The sequence below is a fragment of the Melozone crissalis genome, unplaced genomic scaffold, assembly GCF_028551555.1.
Source record: "Melozone crissalis strain CALT ecotype California unplaced genomic scaffold, PUWL_Pcris_2 ptg000639l_1, whole genome shotgun sequence".
In the NCBI taxonomy this organism is placed as follows: Eukaryota; Metazoa; Chordata; class Aves; order Passeriformes; family Passerellidae; genus Melozone; species Melozone crissalis.
In genome coordinates, this window is record NW_026536314.1 from 12,483 (window position 1) to 22,363 (window position 9,881).

At 65.7% G+C, this 9,881-nt stretch overlaps 2 protein-coding genes across 2 annotated transcripts; one reads left to right on the plus strand and one right to left on the minus strand.

Annotated features, from left to right (window-relative positions):
* Nucleotides 1-270: 270 nt before the first annotated feature.
* On the plus strand, nt 271-5,628 carry ICAM5 (intercellular adhesion molecule 5). Its single transcript, XM_054295327.1, has 10 exons — nt 271-397; nt 857-1,141; nt 1,215-1,529; nt 2,161-2,439; nt 2,525-2,803; nt 2,874-3,116; nt 3,205-3,513; nt 4,360-4,635; nt 4,718-4,981; nt 5,374-5,628. The coding sequence occupies exons 1-10, from the start codon at nt 340-342 to the stop codon at nt 5,586-5,588; spliced, it is 2,523 nt and encodes an 840-aa protein (XP_054151302.1). The 5' UTR covers nt 271-339; the 3' UTR covers nt 5,589-5,628.
* A 1,492-nt stretch (nt 5,629-7,120) lies between these two features.
* FDX2 (ferredoxin 2) lies at nt 7,121-8,105 on the minus strand. Its single transcript, XM_054295329.1, has 4 exons — nt 7,996-8,105; nt 7,792-7,898; nt 7,353-7,440; nt 7,121-7,277 (listed from the first exon to the last, which is right to left on the minus strand). Exons 1-4 carry the CDS (start codon nt 8,103-8,105, stop codon nt 7,121-7,123), a joined length of 462 nt encoding a protein of 153 aa, XP_054151304.1.
* Between the last annotated feature and the right edge of the window lie 1,776 nt (nt 8,106-9,881).

The following is a 9,881-nucleotide window of genomic DNA, read 5'->3' on the forward strand; positions in this document are numbered from 1 at the left end:
GCGCGGCAGCGGAGGAGCTGCCTTCGGCCTCAGCCGCCTCTTCCTCCTCTCCCCCATCCTCCTCTTCCTCTTCTCCCTTCCCCGTCCTCCTCCGCTTCATCCCCATCCTCCTCTTCCTCTCCACCCCCCGCGCTCGCCGTCGCCTCCGTCCTCCTCCGCTTCATCCCCCTCCCCATCCTCATCCTCCTCTTCCTCCCCCTCCTCACCGTCTCCATCTCCCTCCTCATCCTCCCCTTCTCTCCTCCCTCCTCGCCGTCTCCATCCTCCTCCTCCCCATCCTCCTCGCCCCCATCCTCCTCCTCCTCCTCTTCCTCCCACCCTCCTCCTCCTCCTCTCCCGATGGGCCCCCCCGGCCCGGCCACGCGGCTCTTGCCCCCCCTCGTTCTGGCGCTCGCAGGTAAAGGGGGGAGGGGCTTGAGGGTTTTTTTGGGGGGGCGGGAGGACCCTCCAGAAGGGGGAGGGGGCGTCTCTGAGGATCCCAAAAACCAGCGACCATTAAAGGAGGGGGGGGAAGGGGCGGAGAGCCCGAAATCAGCAGCGACTTTTATTGGGGGGGGGGGCACGCCACCCTGGGGACCCCCGGAGACCCCCCCCAAAATACCAGAGGCCTTTTAGTGTTGGGAAGGTGCACACAGGGACCCCCAACCCAATAGTGGGGACCCTTAAAACCGGGGGGGGGGTCACGGGGAGGGACCCTCAGGACCCCAAAATCAGAGTGACCTTTAGGACTGGGGGGGCTGGGGACGCACGGGGACACCCCCAGGACCTGGCAATTGGGGGGGGGGTCTCAGTCCAGGTTCACCGGGGTCTCCCCCATCCGTACCCGGGGGCACTGCCCGTGCTGGGGGTCTCGCAGGGGTCGCCCGGGGCACCTTCACGGTGGCGGCGTGGCCGCGGGTGGCCGTGGTGGCCTTCGGGGGCTCGGTGACCGTCAACTGCAGCCGCGGCGCCTGCCCGGAGGGGGACGCCAACGCCACGCTGGGGCTGGAGACCGCCCTGCCCGCGACCCCCGGGCCCGGGGGGCTCCGCTGGCAAAGCTTCCGCCTCCACAACGTGTCCCGGTGGAGCCCCGGCCCCGTCACCTGCTCCGGCCGCTGCGGCGACGCCGAGGCCAACGCCAGCGCCGGCGTCCTCGTCTACCGTGAGTGCCTTGGGGACGCCGAGGGGACGCCCAGGGGACGCCGCGGTGGCACCGGCTTCGTCCCGTTCCCCAGAGCTGCCGGAGCGGGTGGAGCTGGAGCCGGTGCCGGCGGCGGCCGTGGGGGACAGCCGGAACCTGACGTGCCGCGTGCGGGCGGTGGCCCCGCTGCGGAACCTGACGGTGACGCTGCGGCGCGGCGCCGAAACGCTGCGCACCGAGGGCTTCGCCGAGGGCGCCGAGGGCAGCGCCAGCGTGGCCGTGAGCCACGCGCTGACCGTCACCCGCGGCGACCACGGCCAGGACGTCACCTGCCACGCCGAGCTGTCGCTGCGGCCGCACGGGCCCCTGTTCGCCCGCGCCGCGGCGCCCGTCACGCTCTCGGTGTTCGGTGAGCGGCGGCCTCGCGGTGGCCTTGGCACCGTCGCGGTGGCCTCGGTGTCACCCTCCCCGTGTCTGACTTCGGGGATGTGTCCCAGTCCTGGTGACACCGTGTTCGCCCCCGTGTCCTTGTCCCCATTGCGGTGATCTCGGTGTCACCCTCCCGGTCATCGGGATCCTGTTCCCGGCTTTGGGGATGTGGCCCGGTGACCCCGTGTCCTTCCTGGTGTCCTGGTCCCCATCGCGGTGGCCTCGGTGTCACCCTCCCTGTGTCTGACTTTGGGGACGTGTCCCAGTCCTGGTGACACCGTGTCCCCCCCGTGTCCTTGTCCCCAGTGCAGTGGCCTCAGTGTCACCCTCCCGGTCACTGGTTTTGGGGACATGTCCTGGTCTTGGTGATACCGTGTCCCTCCTGTGTCCTTGTCCCCATCGCGGTCACCTCGGTGTCACCATCCCGGTCATCGGGACCCTGTCCCTGGCTCTGGGGACGTGTGCCGGTCCCGGTGACCCCGTGTCCCCCCAGCATGGCCCCCCGTCCTTGTCCCCATCGCGGTGACCTCCCGGTCATTGGGACCCTGTCCCTGGCTCTGGGGACGTGTGCCGGTCCCGGTGACCCCGTGTCCCCCCCGGTGTCCCCGCAGCTCTCCCGGAGCCCCCCCAGCTCCAGGCCCCCGCCATCCTCGAGGCCGGCACCGTGGCCAACGCCAGCTGCCGCATCACCGGCGCCTTCCCGGCCGGGGACATCCGTGTCACCGCCGCGCTGGACCAGGAGCCGCTGAACGTCACGGTGGCGGTGGCCGGGGACACGGTGACGGCCAGCACGGCGCTGTCCCCGCTCATCCCGGGCCCGCGGGAGCTCAGCTGCACGGCCGCGGTGGCCACGGCGGCGCGGACGGCGCGGAGGCAGCTCCGCGTTTACCGTAAGGCACCGGTGGGGAGGGGGCGGCGGGGGCACCGCGGGACCCCCGGGATCGCCCCGGATCCACCGGTGGGACCTTCCCGCAGGATTCCCCGCGCCCGCCCTGGAGCTGAGCCCGGCCCCGGCGGCGGCGGGCAGCGAGGTGACCGTGTCGTGCCGCGCCGGGGCCACCGAGCCGCCCGAGGCGCGGCTGCAGCTCCGCGATGCGGACGGCGGGGTCCTGGCCGAGGGCCCCCAGCCCCGGCTGCAGCTCCGGTTGCTGGCCCGGCGCGACGACGACGGCCGCGAATTCCGGTGCCGGGCCAGCCTGGCGGTGGGCGACAGCGTGGTGACAAAGGACGCGGACGCGCGGCTGGCGGTGCTCTGTGAGTGTCGCGCCAGCCCGACCGCGCCCGCCCCTCCCGGCATTGCCCAAATCCCTTTTTTCCTCCCCAGATCTTCCCGAAATCCCGGCCGGCGGCTGCCCCGGTAACCGCACGTGGGTGCGGGGAGCGCGGGAAGCGCTGTCGTGCCGCGCCGCCGGCAACCCCGCGCCCACCGTGGTGTGCGGCCGCGACGGCGTCGCCGTGGCCACCGGCGAGCCCGAGCCGGTGACCCGGGCCCGAGCGGGCACCTACGTGTGCAACGCCACCAACGCGCTGGGGACGCGCAGCCGCCGCGTCACGGTCCGCGTGGAGTGTGAGTGGCACCGGGGTCGGGGTCAGGGGTCCCCTCGGCGGCCGCCGCGGTGACCGGGTGGCCTCTGTGTGTGTGTCCCCTACTCAAGATGAGCCCACCATGTCCGAGTCGGGGTGTCCGGCACGCCGGGTCTGGGTGGAGGGACAGCGGCGGGAGCTGGAGTGTCGCGCCGATGGGGACCCGCCGCCCAGCACGCGCTGTGCCCGCGACGGTGGCACTCGAGATGGTGGCACTCGAGATGGTGGCATTCACCACGGTGGCACCCGTGACGGTGGCAGCCACCACGGAGGAGTCGCCCGCGGCCGCGTGGTCACCCGGGCTGATGGCGGCCGCTACGTGTGCAGGGCCACCAACAGGCACGGGGTGGCCGTGAGGAGCGTCCTTGTCACCGTGGAGTGTGAGTGCGACACCGGCGAGGGGACACCGGCGAGGGGAGGGGACACCAGGGCGTGGCGGGGACTGGGGTGGGACGGGATTTGGGGGGACAGGGGTGGGACAGGGGTGGGACAGGGGTCTGGGGGGGACAGGAGTCTGGGGGGACAAGGATGTCACATCCATGCCCGGAATTCCAGAGCCGTGCTGGGAAGGATGGGATGGGGATGAGGATGAGGATGGGATGAGGATGGGGATGGGGATGGGGATGAGATGAGGATGAGGATGAGATGAGGATGGGGATGGGGATGGGGATGAAGATGAGGATGAGATGAGGATGAGGATGGGGATGAGCATGAGCATGAGGATGAGATGAGGATGAGATGAGGATGAGGATGAGATGAGGATGGGGATGGGGATGAAGATGAGGATGAGATGAGGATGAGGATGGGGATGAGATGAGGATGAGATGAGGATGAGATGAGGATGAGGATGAGATGAGGATGGGGATGGGGATGAAGATGAGGATGAGATGAGGATGAGGATGAGGATGAGATGAGGATGAGATGAGGATGAGATGAGGATGAGGATGAGATGAGGATGGGGATGGGGATGGGGATGAAGATGAGGATGAGATGAGGATGGGGATGAGATGAGGATGGGGATGGGGATGGGGATGAAGATGAGGATGGGATGAGAATGAGGATGAGATGAGGATGAGATGAGGATGGGGATGAGGACGAAGCCAAGCCCGGCTGTGCTCGGACCGGTCCCGGCGGTGCCGGGGGCTCTCAGTGGATCCCGGGAGGGTCGGGGCGGCCTCACGGGGGTCCCCCGGCCCCATCCCCGCCGCCTCTCCCCGGTTTTCCAGACCGGCCGAGCCTCGGCGAGCGCGGCTGCCCCGAGCGGCGGCGGTGGCTGGAGGGGACCCCGGCCGAGCTGGGCTGCGCCGCCACCGGGAACCCCCCGCCCCGCGTCAGCTGCGCCAAGCTGGCCGAGCCCGGCAACGCCACCGAGCCGGGCCGCGACAGCCGGGACCCGGCCGGGGCCACCGCCAACGTCACCCGCGCCCACGCGGGCACGTACCAGTGCCGGGCCACCAACGCGCACGGCTCCGCCGTCCGCAACGTCTCCGTGGCCGTGGAGTGTGAGTGCGGGGGGCGATTCTGGGGGAGAACCCCGGGGATTCGGGGCAGCCTCGGCACCGGCCGCCGTTCCCTTTGGCGCAGACGGCCCCGCCGGCGTCACCGTGCGCGTCCTGCCCTCCGCCAACGTCACCCGCGGCAGCGGCTTCACCGTGGACTGCGGCGCCGAGGGGGTCCCGGCGCCCACCTACACCTGGGTGCTGCCCCCCGCCCCAAACCTGCGCTGGGCCGCCGACAACCGCTCGGTCACGGTCACCGGCGCCACCACGGCCAACCGGGGGCTCTACACCTGCACGGCGAGCAACCGGCACGGCCGGAGAGCCGGGAGCGTCGTGGTGCGGGTGGACGGTGAGCGGGCACGGGGGGAACGCGGTGTGACCGACCCCGCTCCGGTGTTACCGGCGGTTCCCCGGTGCTACCGGCTGTTCCCCGGTATTACCGGTGGTTCCCCGGTGTTACCGACCCCGCTCCGGTGTTACCGATCCTGCTCCGGTGTTACCGGTGGTTCCCCAGTGTTACCGACCCCGCTCCGGTGTTACTGATCCCACCCGGTGTTACCGATCCCGCCCCGGTGTTACCGATCCCGCCCCGGTTTTACCGACCCCGCTCCAGTGTTACCGACCCTGCCCCGGTGTTACCGGCGGTTCCCCGGTGTTACCGATCCCGTTCCCCGGTGTTACCGGCGGTTCCCCGGTGTTACCGGCGGCTCCCCGGTGCTACCGGCGCCTCCCGCCCCGCAGAGAGCTGGCTGGCGCTGCTGGCGGCGCTGGGCGCGCTGGGCGCGGTGGCGGCGCTGGGGCTGGCCGCGGCCGGCGGGTGGTACCTCAAGAGCACGGCGTGCAAGAAGGGCGAGTACAACGTGCGCGACGCCGAGGGCTCCTCCGAGGCCGCCTGCCTGCACCGGCACCGGGACCCCCGCGCCGAGGTGTTCGGCATCCAGCTGAGCCCGCCGTGAGCGGCACCGGCGCCGGGACCGGCCGGCCGGGAGCCCCAGGGCCGGGATTTGGGGTGGGTTGGGGGGGGTTTGGCACCGGAACGGCCGCGGGGAGGGTTTGGCATCCAGGACCAGGACCGGGAGCGGGACCGGAACCGGGACCACCCCCGTGGGGTTTGGGGACCCCAAAAGACCCCCCCAGCCCCACCCCAGGGGTTTTTGGGGGGATTCTGGGAGGGTGAGGATGGTAAGGATTCCTCTGGATGGCACCGGCACGACCACGGGGAGGGTTCGGCATCCGGGACCATCCCCATCCTCATCTTCATCCCCGTCCCCGTGGGGTTTGGGGACCCCCAAAGACCCTCCCCGCCCCACCCCAGCGGTTTTTGGGGGGATTTTGGGGGTTACAACACCCAGGACCGAGCGTTCCCCCGAGGGTTCCTCCTTGCCCACCCCGGCCCGGTGGGGAGGGGGTTTGGGGGTCCCCACAGAGCCCCCGAGGGGATTTCGGGGCGATTTGAGGGGTTTGGGAGCCGCGCCGAGCGTGGCACAGGCACCACTCAGGGATGGGCCGCACCCAATAAACGATCGATAACCGATCGATAACCGACCAATAAATTATCAATGAGCGATCCCGTGCTCACGGGGGGCGCCGCCCGCTGTCCCCCACGGGACCCCCGTCCTCATCCCAAACCCCTCCAAAGCAGCACCCAAACGAGCCCAATTAGCAATTAATGAATGAATTAATTAATGAGCCAACGCTCGCTATCCCAAATCCAGAACCCCGGGAATATTTTTTTGGGGGGGTCCCCTTGGAACGGACCCTCCCCTCCTTTGGGGGCGGTTTGGGGGACCCTAAATGTGAGGGTGGCTTTGGATGAGGGGGAATTTAATTAATTTAATTAATTAAATTTATTTAAGGGAGGGGATTCCCCTTCCCTGGGGGATCCGGGGGTTCCCTCCCTGAGGTCACTGGGGTTTGGGGTCTGGGGGGTTTGGGGTCAGAGGGTTTGGGGTCTGTGGGGTTTGGGGTCTGTGGGGTTGGGGTCAGTGGGTTTTGGGGTAGGGGGGTTTTTAGGGTCACGGGGTTTGGGGTCAGTGGGTTTGGGGTCGGGGAGTTCGGGGTCAGTGGGGTTTTTGGGGTAATTGGGGTTTTCAGGGTCAGTGGGGTTTTTGGGGTTCCCCCGGGGTTTTTGGGGTCAGTGTGGTTTGGGGACGTGCCCTGCTGGGTCAGTGTGGTTCTTGGGGTCCCCCCGGGGGTCAGTGTGGTTTTTGGGGTTCCCCCGGGGCTCAGTGTGGTTATTGGGGTTCCCCCGGGGCTCAGTGGGGTTTGGGCTCCCCCCGGGGCTCAGTGTGGTTTTTGGGGTTCCCCCGGGGCTCAGTGTGGTTTTTGGGCTCCCCCCGGGGCTCAGTGTGGTTTGGGGGTTCCCCCGGGGCTCAGTGTGGTTTGGGGTTCCCCCGGGGGTCAGTGTGGTTTTTGGGGTTCCCCCGGGGGTCAGTGGGGTTTTTGGGTCCCCCCGGGGCTCAGTGTGGTTTGGGGGTCCCCCCGGGGCTCAGTGCGGTTTGGGGACGTGCCCGTCCACGTAGAAGTTGCGGGTGCGGCGGGGCAGGGCGATGCGCGCCCCCTCCAGCGCGGGGCTCAGCCGGAGCTGGCAGCCGAGCCGCGAGTTCTCCTGCAGCAGCGGCGCCTGGTCCAGCAGGTCCTCCTCCCTGCGGGGCACCGGCACCGGTAACGGGCAACCGGGGAACGGGGGGCACCGGGGGAACGGGGAACGGGGCTCTTACCGCTCGTCCGGCGCCGGGAGCCGCCCCAGGTGCGGCTCGCTGATGTAAACGTGGCAGGTGGAACAGGCCAGCGAGGCCTCGCAGGCGCCTGGGGGAGCGGGACGGCCCGGTGAGCACCGGGAAAACACCGGGACGGCACCGGGAACAACGAGATCCCCCCCGGTAGCACCGGGATCGCCGCGGGAACGCCCCCGGGAACGTCCCGTTAGCACAGGGATGGCACCGGGAATGTCCCGGGAACGCCCCGTTAGCACCGGGACAGCCCCGGGACCACCGGAACCGCCGCGGGTCCCCTCTGTCAGTACCGGGAGCCTCCCGGAGCCCCGAGCGCGCTTCCCCCAGCCCCGTTCCCAGCCCCGGTCCCGTTCCCGAACCCGTTCCCGTTCCCGATCTCGCTCCCGTTCCCGTTCCCGCTCCCCGTCCCGTTCCCGGTCCCGACCCTCCAGCTCCAGCCCGTGCCGCTGCGCCAGGTGCAGCACGTTGTCACCGACTCTGCCGCGCACCGGCACCTGCCGCCCCTCCCGGTCCACGAAGACGACGTTAACCCTGAGGAAAGGGGGGGGGACACACGACACCGGGCTCAGCACCGGGCCCCGGTTCCGTTCGGGCGCCGCCGCCCCGGGAGGGCGTTCCCGGTACCCACACGGCGGCCTCGGGCTCCTCGGCGGGGGCGCCGCCGCTGCTGAGGCTGCGGGAGACGCCCCGGAGCAGCCGCCGCGTCACGGAGCCGCCGCTCGCCATGGGCGCCGCCATGATGGGCGCCACGTGACCGCCCGCGTGACCGTCGAGGGGCGGGGCCAGGGGGCGGGGCCTGCGCTGGGTCCTAAAGCCCGGCCGCGGATCCGGGGAGAAATTTTGGGGAAATTTGTGAATTTTCAGGGGAACCTGGGGATTATGGAGGAAAACTGGAGAATTTGGGGAAATTCTGGGGCAGTTTCAGGGGAAATTTGGGGGAAAATGTGAAATTTCGGGAGGAAATTGGGGATTTTCGGGGGGGCAATTCAAGGATTTTGGGGGGAAATTGGGGAATTTTGAGGGGAAAATTGGGGAATTTTGGGTGAAAATCGGGGATTTTTGGGGGAAATTGGGGGGAAAATCGGGAATGTGGGAGAGAATTGGAAAATTTTCAGGGGAAAATCAGGAATTTTGGGGGAAATTGGGGAGTTTTGAGGGGAAAACCAGGAATTTTGGGGGGAAATTGGGGAAAACCAGGAATTTTGGGGGGAAATCAGGAAATTTTGGGGGGAAATCGGGGAATTTTGTGTGGAAATTCAAGGACTTTGTGTGGAAATTGGGGACTTTTTGGGGGAAATTGGGGAATTTTATGGGAAACTGGGGAGGAATTGGGAATTGGGGGGGGGAAATTGATGATTTTGGGGGAAAATCGGGAATTTTGGGTGGAAATTTGGGGAATTTGGGGGGAAATTGGGAAAACTAAGGAAAACTCAGGGAATTTTAGGGGGAAATTGAGGAGAAATTTGGGAATTCTGAGGGAAATTGGGGAATTTTGAGGTAACTTTGGGAATTTTGAGGGGAAATTGGGAAAATTCAGGGAATTTTAGGGGGAAATTGGGGAATTTTGGTGGGAAAATCAGGGAGGGGGCACAAAGGGATCCCCCCAAAACGCCAGAGCATCACAAATAACGAAATGACACCGAAATAACAAAAAGGGGGGAGGGGCAGAGCTATAAATAGAATTTTATTTTTGGGGGGAGGGGGTGGGGGGGACACAGCCCCCCCCAAATCCCCCCTTACAGCAAAACCAGACTTCAGTAAAAACAGGGAAAAGAACTCAAATCCTGGGAAATCCCCCCAAAAAACGAAGGAGAAAGGAGGAAGATTTGGTTGGTTAAAAATTAAAAATAAAAACAGATTAAAGTAAAAAGGCCGATTTTACCCCCAAAAAAAAGCGTAAAACGGCAGCGGCTCCAGTTGTTAAAAAAAGGGGGAAACACAAAAAAAAAAAATAAACAGCAAAAAAATCCACCCAGTGAAATGTTTAAAGAGAGGGATTGGACCCCAAAAAAGGGGGAAACACCAAAAAAATGGGGGAGACCCCAGCCCAAAACCAACCCCAAAACTGGAAAAATGGGGAAAAAATGGGAATTTTCCCTAAAAAATGGGGAAAAAATGGAAAAAAAAAAGGGAAAAAAGGGGAAAAAAATGGGAAAAAAAGGGGAAAAATGGGGGAAAAAAAGGGGGAGAAAAGGGGGGGAAAAAAGAGGTAAAAATGGGAATTTCTCCCCAAAAAAATGGGGAAAAAATGGGGAAAAAGTGGGGGAAAAAAGGGGGAAAAAGTGGGGAAAAAAGGGGGAAAAAAAGGGGGAAAAAAAGGGGAAAAAAGGGGAAAAAAAGGGAATTTCTGCCCCAGAAATGGTTCGGGGATCTCCGGAATTTTGGGGACCCCAGCCCAGAAGCAGCAGTTAAGGCAGGGAGCGTTTCTGGGGGGCTCCCGGGGCTGCTCTGGGGAGGGGGAGGCAGAAAAAAAAACCCCAAAAAACTTCAGGGATTCTCCCCAAATCCTCCAAG

Bases quoted from the DNA above. Each gene is read 5' to 3' on its own strand.
- FDX2 (XM_054295329.1), bottom strand. From the start codon at position 8,105: ATGGCGGCGCCCATGGCGAGCGGCGGCTCCGTGACGCGGCGGCTGCTC. The intron at 7,441-7,791 runs GTCGGGACCGGG...CCGCTCCCCCAG, and splicing joins GCACGGGCTGGAGCTGGAGG to GCGCCTGCGAGGCCTCGCTG. The intron at 7,278-7,352 runs GTAAGAGCCCCG...GGTGCCCCGCAG, and splicing joins CTCCCGGCGCCGGACGAGCG to GGAGGAGGACCTGCTGGACC.
- ICAM5 (XM_054295327.1), top strand. From the start codon at position 340: ATGGGCCCCCCCGGCCCGGCCACGCGGCTCTTGCCCCCCCTCGTTCTG. The intron at 2,804-2,873 runs GTGAGTGTCGCG...TTTCCTCCCCAG, and splicing joins CGCGCGGCTGGCGGTGCTCT to ATCTTCCCGAAATCCCGGCC. The intron at 4,636-4,717 runs GTGAGTGCGGGG...CCTTTGGCGCAG, and splicing joins CGTCTCCGTGGCCGTGGAGT to ACGGCCCCGCCGGCGTCACC.